Source organism: Cygnus olor, chromosome 25, assembly GCF_009769625.2.
Source record: "Cygnus olor isolate bCygOlo1 chromosome 25, bCygOlo1.pri.v2, whole genome shotgun sequence".
NCBI classification, from domain to species: domain Eukaryota; kingdom Metazoa; phylum Chordata; class Aves; order Anseriformes; family Anatidae; genus Cygnus; species Cygnus olor.
The window spans coordinates 2,575,701-2,595,367 of NC_049193.1; the positions used below are offsets into that span (position 1 = coordinate 2,575,701).

Genomic DNA, 19,667 nt, shown 5'->3' on the forward strand with positions numbered 1-19,667 from the left:
TCCACCGCGCGCGGCCCCGCCTCCCGACCAACCAGCGTGGCGGGACGGCTGAGCGACAGGGCGGGCGACCAATAGCATCGCGCGGAGGGCGGGGGGGGCTGGCTAGGGTCTGTCCGCCATGTTAGGGCCGGCAGGGCGCTGAGGGGGCGGCGGGGCTCGGCTCGGCCCGGCCGGGGGCGAGCTGAGGGGGGCGGCGGGGGCTGAGGTGGCGGAGCCGAGGGGCCCCGGCTGCCGGGCCGTCCTCGGTGGGGTCAGCGGCTGTCTGAGGGGCCTCCCGCCGCGAGGAGCGGGCCATGGAGCCGCAGGTGAACCTCTGGGTCAGCTGCCGCGGGGAGACCCAGAGCTTCCTCGTCTCCGACTCGGCGCACACGACGTGGGCCGACGTGGAGGCCATGGTGAGCCCGGGGCCCGGCTCCTTCTCGTCCGGCTCCTGGGGGTTAAAGGGGGTGTGGGGGGGTTGCTGTGCGGAGTGCTGTGCAGCTCTGCCGCCTCGGCGGGTGTTGGAGCCTTTTGGGATCGTTTTATGCTTGGAGTGGGGTGAAAAGCCTGTTCTGGAGAACGTTTCTGGTGGGTTGGTTGTGGGGTTGGTGTTTGGTTTGGTTTGGTTTTGGGTGGGGGCGGGCGGCCCGAGCTGTGTGCTCTGCTCTGTTCCAGTTGGCGATGTTCGGTTTTGCTCGTGTCCCATTCTTTTGCTCATCTGAGTAGATGTGGTTGGATAACAGAATCATCTAGGTTGGAAGAGACCTCCAAGATCACCCAGTCCAACCTCTGACCTAACACCACCAAGTCCTCCACTAAACCACATCACTCAGCTCTACATCTAAATGTCTTTTAAAGACCTCCAGAGCTGGTGACTGAACCACTTCCCTGGGCAGCCCATTCCAATCCCTAACAACCCTTTCAGTAAAGAATTTCTTCCTAATATCCTACCTAAACCTCCCCTGGCGCAACTTTAGCCCTTCTATGTTACTTACAGAGGATTTCTCTCTTTCTCTCTCTCTCTCTTCTTTTTTTTTTTTTTAAATCCTCTGGGATGCCTAGTCACTAATATATGCTTTTAGTTTCCTGGTGCCTTGTGTACCCGTGTGACTATAACTGTTCTTGCCAGCAGGCCTTACATACCTAGGCAGGCGTTTGTGAAGATCTGCATATCAGATACTTGACATACCGACGAGATTTTGTCTAGGTTTTCCAGTGCTATTTAGTGAAGACTCTTCTGTTGGATGTGGTTTATGTTGTGGAGTTAGAATTCCCAGAGTTACGATGAAGCAGCAGTGATTATTGATTTAATTTTCTAGTAGCTCTTCTGGTTTGTGGGGGCGCGTTGTTCTAAAAGTTGTATCTTAAGAGATCTTACCCATATTTTAATTTTTCTTTTTTTTTTTTTTTGGCTAATGTAGCCTACCTTGTGGAAGGTTCTTGCGTGGTTACTGCCTCAAATTCAAAGCGTGAGCTGCATCATCTGCTCTCCTCCTTGTGTTTGAGTCTCGTAGAAGAGGTGCTAGGTCAGCCTTAGAACAGCTGGTAGCACGTAGCCCCTGCAAGAACGCCTGAACGGGTCGGAGTCCTGCTTGTATCAAAGCTGGAAGCAGGTCGCTGTGTGAGCACGGTGTTGCTCTTAAGCACACGGAGCGAAGGTGGGCTTGTTCCACGCGTGGACCTCTCTTAACATTGCTTCCTTAACCCAGGACGTACCGCTGGCTGTCCGCACTGTGCTGTGCGGATTGCTGCTTTGAGGCAGTGCCGGCTAAACTGTTCCTTGGGTTTTTTACTGTCAAAGTGTCTAGTGTTCGTAAAGGATAGCCGCATCTCTGGTTCTAGCTGGAGTTTGGGGGAACAATCTGGGGGTGGTGTAGAGAGAGAGAGACTTATAATTGGATTTTCTTCTCAACCGAGTTGGTTCTCGTGCTGCACTCCCCAAATTAATTGGGGCTGTATCACTGGAACACCCTGACAGGCACATTCGGTAATTAAAGTAGCATCTTGTGAGGCCAGGTAAATCCCAGCCATCTGCTGTCTTCCAAGGCTGCCAGTCATCTTCTGTTAGATCCAGGCTGACAGCACGTGCCTCAGCTAAAGCAATCTTTGGGAGGAAAAATGCAGTTTGTGTAGGTAAAGAATACCGAAGTGTGCTTGAGGCTTACTCAGTGTAGGGTTTTGCTGCTTTTGTTTATGGCTCCTGTGCTATTGGTGATTCTGCCCTGGTAATACAAAGTAGCTGTTCAGCTTTGTTCTTATTCCGATAGGTATAATGGATTTATGTCTTCAGATGTGCAGTGCATCTGCCAGGGAGTAGCAGAATGCAATACTTTGCTTTTCTTAGCGCTTGAATTAATCCTGGTTTCTCAAAACACAGGTGGGTTTACTGGGGGCAGGGGAGGGAGGAGGCTGCCCACCTCCCTGAACTATCTCCCAGGTGCTTTTTAATGTGAAAGGTGGTGTTCAAAGATCGTTGGCTTTAGCCTCTGTAAATGGGAGTGTTTACCATGTCCGAGTTTGTTAACTGACAACAAGTCCTCTTTCCATGGAAAGGCTGTTCAGTGATCTTGATTTTAGGGTAAACATTAACTAGAGCAGGTGAAACACAAAATAAGTTAAATTCATCTCTTCATTATAAAAAGTTGGTAAAGGTCGGAAGCAAGGCACTGGGGAGCGTAGTTCAACTCCAGGAGAACGGATTTGGTAAAAGTGTGTTTATTTCAACCGAGGAACTGGAAGGGAGGGGTGGAAGGGTTAAACCTATGTTGTTTTTTTTCCTATTAGAAATCATGATTAACTGAGAACTGCTACAGCTCTGTCTCGTTTTTTCCTTATTTTTTTCTTTTACACACAGGTTAAAGTTTCATTTGACCTGGACAACATTCAGATCAAATACGTTGATGAGGATAAGGATGAGGTAATAATACCTTTTTCTCTCCATTCCTCCTTCCCCCCTGCTTCCAAAATGTAACGGTTTGAACCTTTCTGCCTCTTGTAGTTGGTCCTTCAGGAGTGTTTGTTCTGCAGGTCAGAGGTGATGTTTTTGTCCTTTAGAGAAGAAAATAGCTATTAGTCTTTTGGTTTCAACCTTAATGTAATATAGCATTCTTAATTTAAACATTTTTTGAAGCTATCGCCTTTCTTTTTTCCTACCAGTATAACAGAATAGAAACAGCCAGTGGTTCTTTGTGCTCAGAGGAAGGGATGTGTGTGTTGAGGGATTTCTAATTTTACATTTTTATTTATTTTATCAGAGTAAGTTATAACTGCTTATGTTTGCAGCCATGGTAAAGCCCTGTCTCTTCAATCTGCATTCCCTCCTCTGAAAAATGTAGGTCCCCTGTCATTAGCATATGTTTACTTCAGAGATCTGGCGTACTGAAATCCTCTGCTTGTTTCATGCAAATGGTATAATCTCCAAGCAGATTACTGACTCAGAAAGCAAATTGGTTACTTCTAGTTGTCCTTGTTGAGTAACTTCCTGCTTGGCACAACCTCACCCTCATATTCCGTTTATCTGGAGATTTAGATCGGAATGTGAACATAACTGCCATGCTCCAGTGATTGATTTGCAGCTCTGCTAAATTGCGGAGATGGGGATTTTTGTTTTTATTTTCTTAACCCAATGGGAAATGTCAGGATGCTTCCAGAAACGTTTCAGGGAAAGATTCTGCTCTTATTTTCCAGCCTCTCTCTGTATATATATAAAAATATGTACGTGTATATATTTTTTGATATTTAAGTATAAATATCTGTTTAAGATCTTTCACATACTGATAAATACTGATCAAATCATGTAATGCTGTAGTGATTAAATAACTTCTTGTGTTAATAACTTCTGTGTGCAAATTTGATAAACGAGCACCTGAAGTAGGTGGTGTTAACTGTCCTTTTGATTAGAAAGAAACAAGGCAAGCGTTGCATCTGGCCATGAACAGCAAATGGTCCAATTTCTGTTTACTTGTCTAGAAAGCCCGGTGATATCAGCGCTGGCTTCCTTCCACTGGATGAGACCATGCTTGTTCTGGATGCCAGCAGGGCGAGAGGCCTCACTTACTATGCAAACCTGATGAAGAACATGGTCTACTTTAAACAACCACGTCATTAGTTAATAATTAAGCATGGCAGCAATAACAAATACCAGAAGGAATGATACTTCAGAAACTCTGAATAAAAGTACATTTATTTTGAAAGCGTGTTAATTTTAAGGGAATCACAAAAATATTTAATTGGCTGTTAATCACTTTTTTCTCTCTTTGCAGGTGTCTGTGAATACCAAAGGTGAGCTATTACTTTATTAAAATGAAATCAGGTTTATAAATAGACCCCAGCTGTTGCTTATATTTATGGAGAAGCAGATGAGAGAGCTTACATGTTGATTTGGGGATCTATGTATGATTTGGCATCAAATCCTTCCAAAAGGGAAATACTCTTTATCTACAGAAAGTTAATTTTTCAAAATGAGTAAATTAATGGAATGGGAAGTCTCCAGGCTGCAAGCATGTTTCCTTGTTGCCGTATGTACAACTGTTTCTTTAGAAGCACTATTTTAAGATAATTTACAGAAGGTATGGAAGACATTCTTAGGTTCTTAACTACAGTGTGCTAAGCTTACATGTGTTATTGGAGATAGGGAAAATTCACATTTCTTTTCTTTTTTCTTCAGAGGAATATGAAGAAGCTCTGAAGGTAATTGGTCTCTGACTTTTTCAATATATTCGGCTTTCTCCGATGAGAATTGATGTAGCTGAGGGGGGGAAAAAACCACCAATATCTGCTTTGTAGAAATCAGAATAGCTCAGTTTTCTTGCTTTGGGCATTAGCTTGAATATTTCGCTATACTATTGTCCAAGCAGGCTAATTTTGCATTGTATAATTAGTTGAACATGCAGTTGTGATTCAGGGCCCAGAGCAGACAGTCAAATTACTGGCTTTCTGAAATACCCAAATGCCACGTTTGGAGGTACTGGCCCTTTATTGGATCCCTTTAAAAATCTTGCCATGCAGGCTCCAACATTGTACTCTCTGGTAATAAAACTTTCAGTGATGTCAGTGCTTAATTACTTCTTAAACGATTGCATATTTTTCTAGACAAAATAAGGATTGCATTCCTTTAAATTGTACAGTACTAATGCTTTCAGAACTTTTTTTGCTTATGGCTTGAATTTCTAATCTGGAAATCACTTGAAAATAATCATAAATGAAAATTTACTGTAAGTTCCTGGGCAGAATCTTTATTGTTTACTGGCTTTATATGAACAGCTTCATTGTAGATTGAAAAACTCCTGTAGAATATCTGCGTGGTAATTTTTTTGCTTATAGTGAACTTCCCAGTAAGCATATCGGTAACTTTTAGGAAAGGCAGAATTAAAAAAAGTCAGCTGACTGTAGCTTGGCATGTGACTCAATTCTTCTCGGTTTTTGTGTGTTGTTTTTTTTCTCACGACCTTTCTAGTGCAGTATAATGCTGTATTTTTATAGGATATTTAGTGTTGGTTTGAAGAGAAGTGAATAGGGTATATCATGTAATCTTTATTTAGATTGCAGTTAAACAAGGAAATCAACTCCAGATGAATGTGTATGAAGAAGGCTCTTTTCTGAAAGATGCTCCGTCTTGTTCTTCACAACCGCGTGAAAGAACCGTGCCAGAAAAGTTGGCAGCTCTTAAAGATGAGAAAATACCTCTTTCACACTACTCTGTGGTAGCTCAGGGGTTGGAGGAAGACTTGAAAAATGAAAAGGAGCTGGCAGTTCAGGTAGGATGCAGAGTTGGACTATATATTCATTAAAACAAAATTCATAAGTGTAATTCACCTTATAGACTGATTATTGCCTTTATTCGTACTTAAAAACTGATTCAATTAGAAGTTGGTCTTTATAGCTACCTGTATGCTCCCATTACAGGTCATGAAATCGTTTGAATGTCTTCAAGAGGAGGTTTTGATGTTGCATTTAGAAATAAAGGCTCTTTAATGTTGACCTGAAGCTCTGATTTGACATCTAGTAACTTCTGGTTGACTTGATTTCTTTAGCTTTGATGTGTAATTACATTCAAATGCTAATAAGGCGGAAATCTTTCAGAAAACTTCAGTGGCTTTCTTGTGTAACTTTTCTGCTGTTTTCCAAAGAACATGAAATCTTTTTTTTGGTAAAACAGTTGAGGGGAGTACCATTTGAAAGTTGTTAATCTGCTGTATTGAGATTTGTTTTACAGCTTCACGTGCTTATTGTGTTTGACTCTTTCCTTTTTCACCAGCAAAAGTTAAATCACAATGAAACAGGGAGAACAAATGAAAATCCTCCAGAATGGTTTACTAGCTACTTGGAAACAGTAAGTGTCTTTTCTTCTGAATTTTGGTATTTATAAAGGACTACCTAAGAGGTTATGGGAAGAAGATATCTGTAATGCCTAGCAATATATCTGATCGCAGGTATATAGTTATATATATATGTCTGGTACTTGTGACCAGAGCTTTAAATGGCATTTAGGCATCTAATCACTCTATCATAGTGAAATTACTTGTCCTGCAATGATGATCTAGATGCTACTATACTTTTACAGTTTTGATGTTACCTTTTTTTTAAAAAAAAAAAAAAAGCTTGATACATGCCACTTGTCAAAACTAGGTTGTTTGGTTTATGCGTTTAATTGGTTTGAGTATAGTTTTAACTGACAAAATTACTACAGTCTTTGGGGAGGAAAAAAGTTTAGACGCTAGTCGATTTAGTGCTTTAGAACTTTTATGATAGAATCCTTGTTGCACTCCACAGTCATAGGAACTTCAGGGTAATCATCATGACGCAGAGCATGAAATACGGTGTTACTGGTGGAGAGTCTTGTTCAACCAGTTTCAGTGGGGTAACGCTTAGGGTTTCCTGAGATCCGAAGCAGAGTGTTTGGCCTTACTTTTCTTGATAGTTCAGCTTAAGAAAACACTTTCAAGAGACCAACGAGCATAACCTGTAGATTAGTAAGATGTAGCCATGAGATTGATTATTGCTTATTACCTGCTCAAAACAACGAGAAGCAGCTAGCTAGGAATGATAAGAATTAATCAGCCAGTGACTTCATGGAACTTAAAGATATGGTGATGTAACAGTATATGCATTGATGTTTAAGCTTTTTTCGAGTTTACTCTTCCTTTGTTACCTCCTTATATAATCTAAAGATCTTTCGTGTATTGAAATACTAAACGGTTTTATTTAAAGCTCATCTGGTGGAGAAAATCAGGAGTTAAAGATGGACAGACTCTAGAAGGGTGTGTTAGGAGTCACACTAATTGTCTTAGATTCATTTCCTTCCCTTTATGCAAGGCTATGGAATAACCCCACAACTTATATTGTAAGCATGAGTATATGATTTTTAGTTTGCCTTGTTTAAAACCAATGGGCTGGTATTTTCAAAAGTAAATCCTCTTTGAGGAGTGTGATACTTCTTCAAATTCAACTGGAATGTGTTGTTGCAGAGGTGAGTGAATTCGGAGCTGCTTTATGACTTGTGGGTTGGGAGATTTGGGGCAGCGTAATCCAACTTTTTGAAGCTGCTTAGGTTGCTCCAATTCATGACTTTCTTCTTCAGTTCAGGGAGCAAGTGGTGAAGGAAACTGTTGAGCAACTGGAACAGAAGCTATATGAGAAGCTTGTTCATCACAATCAAGCTCCAGACTTTCCTGAGAGCTCTATTACAGCAGCGCCTCCAGCTTCAGAGACCCAGCCAGGGAATGGTAACCAGTGTGACTGGCTAATCTCCTGCTGCAACTGTCAGGCCCGAATCGTTGGAGTTCGCTACCAGTGCAGGTAGGATATGAGTAATGGGTGTGTGGGAAACTTAATGTGTTACATGTGTGAGTGAGAGTTTGAAAAGACATCTTAGCGTCACAGATAGCCATTTTGCTAATCTTCAGCATGGTGTACGCTTCAGGACCTTTAGCATGTCTCTCATAAACAGCTTATGTTCTCTGTTCTTGCGAACAGTCCTTATCTGCATAAGAGCAAGATTAATACTGTTTTGAAAAAAACACAATCATTAAAACAATATAAAAGAACTTTTGTTATTCACAAGCACTTCTAAACTTTCTTTGCATATGGCATGTAGTAACTGTAAAGGAAAATGTTTGGCTAGGTTAGTTAAACAAAAATGCAAAACTTACAACCACTGTCTATTTAAAAAAAAGTTTTTTCATTCTGACACAATCAGTGAGTTTAAATGAAGTCATCCTTTTTGGTTTTTTAAAATGAGCTCTCTGTCAGTTTGTTAATAATACATTGCACGTTTTGATGCAATGGTGTCTTAAGTGAGGTTTTAATTCGAATGAGGCAGTTGCTTTTGTAGGTAAGTATTTTAGGACAGGGCAGCAGCAGCGAATGGAATGCTAGTAGGGGTTTTCCTGTAGATATTTTTCTCATTGGCATGAGCTGGCAATCTGTTTTTACCAGTCCTTGTTCCTGCAAGAGCAATCTCTTTTGCATCCTGAAAACTTCAGCTGTCTTATCCTTTGTATTTTCACAAGTAGAAAGCTGTTTCTGGCATTTGAGTTCAGTATAAAGTTTTGTTCTTTATAGCAACAATTGTCCATAGCTCATGCTAAAGGAAGCGTCAGGTTTTTCAATGCTTATTCAAGAAGGAAGTGGGAACTGTCTTACAGCTCTTTAAAGAAGAGATATTGATCTAGATGTTCCTGATACTGATGTGTAAGTGTATAAGCAGCAGTTTCACTTAGTTACTGCTTAAAATGATAGTTGGATACTGAGTTCGTTTCTCAGGAGAAATGTAAGGATTAATTACCCTTCAATGTCTTTTTCTATTGTGTTCTTTGCCTCTCAGTAACCTACTTTTACTGCTTTGCAGCCTTTGTCCAGCCTACAATATTTGTGAACAGTGTGAAGCAGGAACATATGCACACGATCCTAATCACGTCTTGTTAAAGCTACGAAGACCTATACTGTGTATTGCTGAGAACTACAACCTTGCACAGTTTTCACCTCGCCTGCCTGCTACTCTGGAGCAAGTTAGGTAAATGGTGGCACCTGTCAACACCTGATAAGGCTATCTCGGTAGCAAAGTGGAAAAACCTGTCTTGGGGTTGGTGTTCAGCTTTTATGGATTTAGATTTAGACATAACAGGAGATGGAAATAATACTCTGGAACTGTAGTGCAAGTAGCTAAAAATAGCTCTTTACTTACAAATGGCCTCAGACAAATATTTTCCTGGACCTTTGATAACTAAGTAGAAAAGATAGGATTTTGTTTCATAGGTGGGTAGTAGACATGGAGAGCTTGCTTTTTCTTTGAGCATGTTCTAATCTGTCTTTACCCTCTCACTGAAGCAGTTCTAAATGTCTTCACCAGCAACTGTGAAGTTGTTCTTTTAAAGTCATCTGGTATTCAGTCTAGAAATGTGAGACATTCCTTTGAGACTAGGACTGTGTTGGCTAAAGCTGTATTCTAATCAGTTTAATAAGGTAGTTTTCTCTCTCTGCAGGCTCCAGAAACAGATGGACAAAAGATTTCTGAAGGCAGAAAAGCAGAGATTACGAGCAGAGAAGAAACAGCGAAAGGCAGAGGTCCGAGAGCTCAAAAAGCAGCTAAAGTTGCACAGGAAAATTCATCTGTGGAACTCTGTCCATGTGTTGGAAACTAGTGGCTCACCTACTCTGAAGTCTGAGTCTCTCCAACCCAGTACCTTACTGTAAGGGATGTTGTTAGCTGAGCATTTCTTAGTTGCAGTGTCTGGCCTTCTGTGATGAGACCAAATTTTAAAGTAACAGGAAGAAGATTATGAAATCAGTTGCTCATTTAAAGTATTATTTGTGATTGGACCTGTGAGGATTTTGTCTAAACTGAATTTGCAAAGTGGAGTGTTTTCTTTTTGAAGAGAATATCAGAAGAAAAAAAAAAAAGGAACCGATTATTGTTACCAGAAACTTGAACAGATTTATGAGGCAGAAAAATACCTACCGTTATATATACATGCATGCACATGCAGTATGAATTAATGTTGCAGCCAGTTTTAAAAAGTCTATCTTCCTGTTGTCTTCATTGCCTCGTTATAGTTAAGTAAATTCTGTGTGCTTATATTCAGTGCCCTTTTTTATGTAAACTTAGGATGAGGCTCATTAGACAACGGCTGTTCAGGGAAGGCAAATGACTTTGCATTTTTGAGTCTCTTCAGTTTTATAAACGTGCAGGTATAAAACGTAAAGTTTTAGTTTCTTTAATTCGTCCCTTCGATTTAGGGCATTTGAGAGTCAATTAGTTACTTCCATTTGTGGGGAGCTTAAAATAGCTATTACTGCTTCCTTCTGGCTGAACAGAAATATTACAGGAACAAAACCACTGCTAATTTAGGTCTGAATTTCTTTCTTTATCTTTTACAGTTGACATTAATATGAGCTGCATCACGAATCCCCTCTCGGTGCACCTAACTAGCAGTAGAGCTCTTGATCTTGTTTTTGAGGCCCTTTTAGGCAAAAACTGGTATCTTGCTGAGAAGGTAACGTTGCTTGTAAGGCCAAATAAAAGACACCAGCACTGGACTGTAACAGAGTCCTTAATTCAACATCAGAAAGATGGTGGCTATCTTCTTTAACAGAGTAGCGTTGCCCAAAGTGCTGTAATACTAAATCAAATCAGCTGAAGAACAGTGAACCTTTCTCTTTAAACGTGGGTACTATAATTATAATAGATATTTTTTTCTAAACTAGCAAATCTTGTTTTGTTACGTTTCCTTTTTCATTAAGCTAAGGAAAGCAAACTGTGTTGTTTAGACTTTAAGATGAGCCCAGTACTAAAATGTTAGAGTTTTGAAAAACTTACAGAAAAAAGACTTTAAGTAGCCTCTTCCATTTTAGCCAGTGAAATAGCAGCTGAGTGACTTCCTCAGTTCTGTTTTTTTTTTGTTTTTTTTTTTTTTTCCCCTGAATCCCAGGAGTCCTAGTCAACCCGTCCAAGCGATTGTCCCAACACTAAGTGCAGTGTTTGTGGATGAGAACTTGCCAGATGGGACTCGCTTGCAGCCGGGAACAAAGTTTATCAAACACTGGCGAATGAAAAATACTGGCAATGTGGAATGGGGCTCAGACACAAAGGTATCTTTCCTTTGCTGTTACTTTTACACATTAAAATAGTTCTAGAAGACTAAGTACTTATATGCATTAGGAATTTGAATTCTCTCTCAGAACCTGTTTAGGGTTTATTTTGGCCAGTTAATTTATTAACTGGGAATTCCAGGGCGTTAATCTATCTAGGTACTCCTTGAAACTACAGAGGATAGGAGGAAAGCAATCAACATAAAGATCAGTGATACTGTCTTCTACTGCTGTTGTAACGTAATAATAGTTCAACCTCGTTACAGCAGGTATATTGCACTTCTGACATGTAAAAGCTTTTCTTTGAGTGCTGACTGAGTTCCTGTTTAAATGTAAATATTTTTCTGGTGATAGACTGAAAACCTTGACTAGCAGCCCGTTTTCTCTGCCTTGCATCTGTGCAAGGCCTTTCAGCAGAGGAACTTGAAATGATCTCCGTACAGATCACAAAGAAACAAGTGAAGTTAACTTTTGCTTTTTCTGTTGTATATTTCAGCTGAAACTTATGTGGGGAAATTTGACCTTGGCATCTTCTGAAAAAAAGGATGTGTTGGTGCCATCCCTTCCATCGGGACAAGTAGGAACTGTTTCAGTTGAGTTTGTGGCTCCTAATATAGAAGGAACGTACACGTCTCACTGGAGACTGTCACACAGAGGGGAACAGTTTGGGCCTAGGATCTGGTGCAGTATTGTTGTGGATCCCTCCCCAGCTACTGACTCTTTAGAAAGCAATTGGAAGGACTCCGATTCCAATCAAACAGATAAATCTTCCAGTAACAAACAGGCAAGTAAATCATACAGTTATGAGGGCAGCTGTGAATTGCTTAGTAGATTGAGCAATGCATATTGTTCTCTGCAGTGACATAGTGTTCCTAACTGTATTGATCTCTTGGGGATTCCTTTAATTGTTTTTTCTTCTGATTTTATTCTTTGTAGGGAAGAGAAACTTCTCTTGCATTTATAAGCTCTGAAATAGTAGTTCTTTTTGACAGACATGGGATATGTTAAAAGCCTATTTCAGCTACTTGTATAGTTCTTTGATCAAAATTAAACGTTACAGGATTTCTTTGTGTTAAGTCTTGTCCTTTTGGCTCTAAAATGAGCTGAATTAAATATTTTTCAAGTTGCTTTTGGTGTTCTTATACACAGTACTTAGGCTTTGCATTTTATGGAACTTTTATTTGCTGCCTGCCTAAGATGTTTTCGGGACTTCTTTTGGCTTTTTCAGGATGCTTCCTTGAAGACAGAAGGCAGTGCTCAAGTGATGGGTGAAATTGTGGAACAGGCTGAGATACCTCTGCCAAATCTTTCTTTGAAGATGAAAAATCTGCCAAGCGAGAGAGAATTTTATATCCCATCTGTGGATCTCCTCACTGCACAGGTAAAAATGTTAACAAGTCAGGTAGACATCAGACAAACCACGTTGGATTTCATATCTAGGTACATAGACATCCATAAGAAAAAAATAGCTTCTGAGCTCTAAAACAGCCACTGTATTTTCAGGAAGAATATACTGCATTTTATATAGCAGAGCTATTTCCCTGAATTAGGATGGGGGACTGTCGCTGGAAGGTTATGTGCAGGACAGAGTAAGATTCTCTGTAGTCACAGGATTGGGTCTTTCTCTGACCTCTAACAAGGGAGTACTTAGATTTCCCTCTTGCTGCCTTAATTTGTGTACTGCATTCTATAACGTGGGGATGGCCTTTGTGGGAAAACGTCCCCTGCCTGAGATCATGCCAAGTAACTAACAAAATGGAGTAGACCTCTTTGTAAGATATTGGGACCTAAGGCTGGGGAGTACCATGTAGGATTCCAGTTCAGGGTTCGTTGATGAAAACTGTGTGGGGTTTCTTTCTGTAGGATTTACTGTCCTTTGAACTATTGGATATCAATATTGTGCAGGAACTGGAGCGAGTGCCACACAACACTCCTGTTGGTAAGGATTTTTGATACTCTGGTGTGCTACCTCTAGCTTTCTAAGCTACTATTTACCCAATGGAAAGGTTTTCTGTGCAAAAAGTTTTTGCTCTTCCGGCTAGAGAGTCTTCCCAGCTCCCATGTCTTTCCATTTTAATTCTTTCTGCAGCCCTAGAGGAGATACCTGATAGTCCTTTGTAATTTTCAGTCTTGACTTCTTTCCATCTTCACACACTCAAGGCCATAAGATTCCAGGCATTGCAGAAGGCTGTCACTTTCTTTGCTCAACTAGTGCCAGTGTAATGCAAAGCTAATTCTTTTTCACCAAAGTATCTTGTAAGATACCTGGGCTTCAGTCTTGGAAGAACATCCTTTATGGAAAAGATAACTTCTTAAAAGGCTGCCTCTTGGAGGAAGGAAGGTTCTTATTTTAATGCTAATTCTCTGCTACTTTTGTTTTTCAGACATGACTCCATGCATGTCCCCTTTGCCACATGATAGCCCCTTGGTGGAGAAACCTGGCTTAGGTCAGATAGAGGAGGAGAACGAGGGAAGTGGATTTAAACCAGTGTCTGGTAAGCAGTAATCACTGGGAGCATGGGGAGCTGGGAGGAGGGTGTCATCAAGTCTGACTGGGCAGAAGTGATGTTTTATTTACTTGAAGAATTCTAACTCCTGTTGTTCCCTTTCTGTGGAAGAACAAACAGTAGTTTGGCTTATAAACCTATAGTATGGCACTACTCTGATTGTGGATGTTGGAGCGTAATATATCTGAAATTCAGAAATGGAAAACTTCTGATTTTTTTTCTGCCTAGTAGAATTGTTGGGAGAATTAAGAATTTGCCCTTTATAGACTAGATTATACTGAAACGTTCTAGGTGTTTTCCCCATACTTCTCAATCATTTTCACATTCAACATAAGTGAAAGATTTTGGAATTCATTTTTTTAAGGAGGAATCAACACACAAAATCAGCATTGACCTTGGATAGCTTACAAATTCTTCTCATACTTGCGTTTCCTTGTGGTCATGTTAAAATAATGTCTCCCTTTCAAAGGAATAACTGAGGTCTGCTTTCCTACAGATGCTTGCATGGTGAAAATGAAAGGTGAACATCCACTGAACCAGGAGGAAGGGGAAGAAGACATGAGTGGGACTCAGTTTGTCTGTGAAACTGTAATTCGCTCTCTTACCCTGGATGCCGAACCTGACCATAAGCCCCCACAAAAAAAGAAAGTGATGAAGAGTGAGTACTGCCCTTGCTGGCTTCTGTAGCTTTACTTTCTTTGCACTCAGACATCGGCCACAAATTGCTTTACACTGCAGGTGGTGATATCTTTTTAATTGTTTTTCTTGATTGTTGTATTAGATTCTTTGCAAATGCTGCAAGACACCTTCACTTGTAATGTGCTAAGTGAAGAATCTCCTAGGATAAAAACTAATGCCGCTTCTAAAAAGGAATCAAAGATCTGTCAGTCGGAGGCGATCACAGAAAATGGCAGTGGTAAGTAAAGTCTGAATTTAAAGTAAAACTGTAACAGGCTACAAAAAAGCTGTAAAAAGATCTCTGGTATTCTAAGAAATTGAATACTGCAACAATGATTCTCTTGATGTATCAGAAATTGGTGTCGATACACTGAACAAGCAGCTATTTTAAGAGTTTTTTTTAAAGAAGTGATATTGAGACATAATGGTTCCAGTCAAGTATTCAGATAAGTGCTCAAACACTAAGCATGGCTGGTGCTTCCAGATTTTGTGCATGTAGCTTAAAGGCTGTGCTTTGAACTGTATCCAACGCATATAATTTAGGAACTGTTCTCAGTGTAGCTGTTTTTCCTGTTGAATTATGCATAAGCTTACCGGTAAAATCTGTTGCTCTTTCACACTATACCCCAACCTATACCAAGAGATCAAGAAAACCAGACAGTTAACATTGACAGCAAAGGTTTACAGTTATTTCTGAGTAGTTGCATTTTATATCTGGGACAGCACTGCTTTTGCTGTTATCCAGGCAAATTGGGCAAATTTAATATGCTTTATTCTTTCTTTTTCTGTTAGGGGAACTTCTGTTTTCCGAGAAAGTAAACCCTCGTAGCAACACTGGCGATTCTGGTGATGAAGATGAAGGTGATGATAAAGATGATGTACAAAGTCAAGGCTCTTCTGCTTCATCAGAGGATTATATTATTATTCTCCCTGAATGCTTTGATACCAGTCGTCCTTTAGGGGAGTCCATGTATAGTTCGGCTCTTTCTCAGCCCAGTCTGGAAAAGACAGGAGAACCTGAAACAGGAGCAGGGCCAGATGGGGGAAGTCAGCCAGAGATACACAGCATCAGTGATACTTCGACAACATCACAAATGCTGCCTGTAGTACCATTGACCACAGAGACCACAGACACCTCAGCCCAGACAGAAAGGTATGCTTCTCAGAACAAAGCCATTATGTTAATTGCTGCAGGCTTAGCAGGGTGTTGCACTCGAGTTCAATGTTCAGATAGAACTGGTTGCAACAAAATCAGTGTTGTATGTGATGGAGTGAATGTCCTATATCCTATAACTCTTTATAAAACCTTATGTGCTTAGCTAATCAATGAGTAGGGAAGGGAAGAAGGGAACCTGTGAAGATTTTCCTTTTGCCTGTAGATTTTGACTTGCCTGCATGTGTATGCGTAGAATGAAAGTGGTAAAAGTAACTTTTTGCTTTATGTTCTCAGGAATCTTACATCTCTTCAGAATTGTATCTTCCAAGAACCAAACATACCAGCTCCAGAGAATGTCTGTTTCACTCCTCACAATCAAATAAGAGAAGGTATTGACAGTGCTGACTGAAGGGTGCATACGTAGTTATCTCCTATTCCTTACACCTGTGGTTGGATTTGGTGTCTTGTTATTCTAGAGGAGAGCAGAAACCTAGCCAACTAATAATGTTTAGTTCTCTCTGGGTGTTTAAAATTTTACTATACAGAAGATTTGTAGAAAGCAATACAGCTTTCTGAATCCAGGTGAGAAGAGCACTTATTAGAAACGGTAGGAGGGTACTCAGAAGTGTTTGCATAAATGTGGAAGATTACTTTGCTCTGGAATTAGCGCCTTGTGTATAAGCTATTGTTACAGTTATTTCGAGCTCAGCAGTTCATCTCATGGTAAAGTAGATAACCACTGACTAGTCAGCCAAATGATTCCTGGAATTCTTTTGATAGTCAGGAATGTGATGAGAATCTTGAATACCTAGTTTGCATCTGGATCACTAAACTTGAAAGTATTAACTTGGACTGAATCCCACTCCTTTCCGTTTACGTACATGTTGCAGCTCTTCAGCTTTTCATTTACTGTCCACCTTGATACGGTGTCTTTTCTTCTTCCAGAACCTAGTGGTGAAGACAGCCATGGACCGGGATCTTCTGGATTTCTAACAAGAAACCAGAAGTTCTCAGAATACCCAAGGTAATGAAACAGAAGCTGTGACTTCACAAATGCCATTTGTTCTGTGGCTCTTCTTTTAAGATTAAGTGACTAGGAATCAATGGAAACTAGTTGCTGTAGCCTGGATGGATGTGTCACAACTTCCACATACAGACGCATTCTTCTGGGTGACAGTACTTAATTCCTTTCCATCAGTCATGTTATGGAAAATAGGCTAACACAACTTTAACATAAAAAGTTTATCAGAAAGTGTCAAGAAAGAAGCAGTGACTTTCCCGGATGGCTTGATTCCTGGATGGTGGGGATTCCTTTGGATAATGGGTTATTCTCAGACAACAATTAAGCCTCAGCCAACTAATGGGGAGAGACACTTGCATTTCAAAATGAAACAAACACACGTGGCTTTGCTGACACCTAAAGTAATATCTTCTCTGCAGACACCCACAAGGAAGCAGTATTGCAGGAGAACTAGTTAAAGGAGCTTTATCAGTTGCTGCCTCGGCCTACAAAGCATTATTTGCTGGACCACCCATTACAGAACAGGTAAGTGTCTTTTTCCTGTATACTGTGTGAATTTTATACCTACACTACTAGTTTTAAGGTTTGGAATTTTGTATTTTTTATGAATGTGTCAACATTCTGCATAGGACATTTTGCAGTGCACTGCAGGAATAGTAAAACGTTAAGCTTTATGGCATCCCTTTGAAGTATGCTGCTTCACCAGCTGATAGGGAAATCCATGCTGTGGGGATGAAGTATCTCTTAAAGCATCATGCAAAAGCAGTAATTCACCTTTGTAAGCGAACAATGGAAGTGAATACCAACAGCTTAATTGCAGGCAAAGGGTCTCAGTGCCTTAATTATATTTTGGTTTAATGCAGGACCGCTGATTGAAATGGCAAAAATAAGATAATAAATGATCTCTTCATATCTTTTGGTTTTGGCAGCCTGCAGCTACAGAAGAGCACACTGCCACTCTTCTATCCAGTCTGTGCGAGATGGGATTCTGTGACAGGCAGTTAAACCTGCGACTGCTGAAGAAACACAACAATGATATGGTTCAAGTGGTAACTGAATTGCTTCAGATCAGTAACAGTGACTGGTACAGCAGTAGGTGCTGAACCTTCCTGGCGGAGCAATGAATCACCTTAATTGAGCAAACTCTCATTAAACACTGCAGCAGTAGCAGGCTGTTCCTCAGCTGTGTTCTGTTTGGAGGCGTAGATAAAACTTTAGCTTTTCTTTGAGCTTTTGACTTTTTTTCTTTCATGGAAATGTCTAACTGCTTGTCACAGCATTTTATGAATTGGAGACCAGAATTCCAACTGTACTTTGGACATCCTGGTGAAATGAGTGGTCTTGAAGTCTATCATTTTATACTGAATCCTTTTTACCTGGGAATTCTAGACAGTGACTTAAACTTGCACCCAGATTAGAACTTCCCCTTTTACTGTATGTAAAATATTTTAGGCAGCTGGGGCTCTTGTTTTGTTGACTTTTAACAAACTTTGGAATAGGAAACAATGTAAAATGCTTCTGTAAAATGTAGTCTTGCCTGATTTACAAGAGATGCCCACAAATAGGAAGCTGTTTCTTCTTATATAACTTAGTAATCGACCTTTTTTGTCCAATGCATGATAGTAATGTAACAGATTTAAATCTTACAAGTCATTCTTAGAAAAAAAAATTGCTTATATATTGAAATGAGTCTTGAACCATCAAACAATTTTCAAACAGTCTGAAATCACAACCACTGTAATTTAAACTGACGTTTACCAGGAAAGTCTTTGTTTCTTATAGCAGAATAAAGCATGAGAGTGATCTTACCATTGAACCATCTCTAGTAATAATGCAAAGCATATCTCTAACAGAAAATATAGCCTATGTAAAAATATGTGGTTAAAGATGGATTTGTAAATGTGGGAAGGGCCTTTCTAAGAACGTTTAGAGGTTCCTCATAAAAACATTAAACTTGACCCCTATCTTCTTTTCAATATAGTCCAAACCTCTTAACCTGTTAATACCACATAGAAGAATTGAAGAATGTGTAAAAAGTCAGATCTGAATTGAAGTACAAATTCTGGTAATGTTTGAGGATGGGAAGAATGCTCGAGGTAGGGATTGTGTGACTTTTTATACTTTGAGAAATGTAGTAACTTAAGCAGCGTGAAGTGTACGGTCTCCTGTGATGGTTCTAGCTGTGTTTCCATAGACACATCTGTAGGACTCACTTTCTCACAAGATTTTGCTTTACATACCCATATTTAATTTGAAATTTAAGAATTCCCTTCTAAACATGCCGAGAGGAGATTTGATTCTGAAGAATCACAAGAAACCAGCAACATACACTGCTGTGCAGTGGTGTATCCTTAAGTAACTGTTCAGAGTTCGGTCCTCTGAAAGTGACAGCAGTGTTGGCTACGTTCTTTTTGAGCAAACTTTCTTGCTGCAGGAAGAGACCATTGATAGTAAAATATTTATATTATTGCTGCTTCAAAATAAGGTGTTTCTGTTTTGACACAATGTAGCTGAAGCAGTTATCAGTATTGTGACTGACCAGGTGATCAGTAGTAAAGTTTTTTTTTTCAAAAGACATAATACCCTCAGAGATAAGATACCATTAAAATAAATGAAGAAAAAAATGTATCATACTGTTCCTGTTTTAAACCTATTTTTATAGATTGTGGAAGATATACTCCTAAATGTTTATTTTGAAATACAGTAGGACTATTTTGCAGTGTGTTTCTCATCTGTCTGTACCCCAGTGCAACTGTCTGCTGTGGACCAGATAAAGATCTTTCTGTAACTTGAAACTACTGGATTTTCCAACCGTAACTTACACGTACTGTTTTGAGTACCTTTGGCTTATGCTTACTATAGAATGAGGACGAGGGAAGGACATGGATGAAGTGCAGTAGCTGGTGAAATTCCTAAGCCTGGTGTGGTTGTCTGCTTTGATCTGGAATGCCCAGCAGGATGTTTGTTATTTCTGTGTGTACCTTTATACTTAGGATTTTAATGTATTCTGTAAATTAACAAAACACTAAAATGTATGAGGAAAAAACACTTCATTGCAGATTGAAATGTGAAGTGTGAAATGCTGTTTTCCTTAGGTTACTTTTTACTAGGGTTTAGATAATGTATGCTCAGGCTTAAGATGTATTTCCGTTGGCTTTGTATATTTTGTTAATGGATGCATGGTATAATTTATAATATATTCTATAGTGCAAAATGTGACCTCTGTGTCTTATTTAGG

At 39.9% G+C, this 19,667-nt stretch overlaps 1 protein-coding gene across 1 annotated transcript; it reads left to right on the plus strand.

Annotated features, from left to right (window-relative positions):
* Positions 1-151: 151 nt before the first annotated feature.
* NBR1 (NBR1 autophagy cargo receptor) lies at positions 152-19,640 on the plus strand. The gene is made up of 21 exons (XM_040536576.1): positions 152-395; positions 2,834-2,896; positions 4,242-4,260; positions 4,646-4,668; positions 5,520-5,735; positions 6,236-6,310; positions 7,559-7,776; positions 8,828-8,992; positions 9,462-9,668; positions 10,908-11,067; positions 11,564-11,851; positions 12,296-12,448; positions 12,931-13,006; positions 13,452-13,562; positions 14,071-14,232; positions 14,356-14,490; positions 15,045-15,405; positions 15,703-15,797; positions 16,354-16,432; positions 16,849-16,954; positions 17,359-19,640. Exons 1-21 carry the CDS (start codon positions 294-296, stop codon positions 17,530-17,532), a joined length of 2,988 nt encoding a protein of 995 aa, XP_040392510.1. The 5' UTR covers positions 152-293; the 3' UTR covers positions 17,533-19,640.
* The last annotated feature ends 27 nt before the right edge of the window (positions 19,641-19,667 follow it).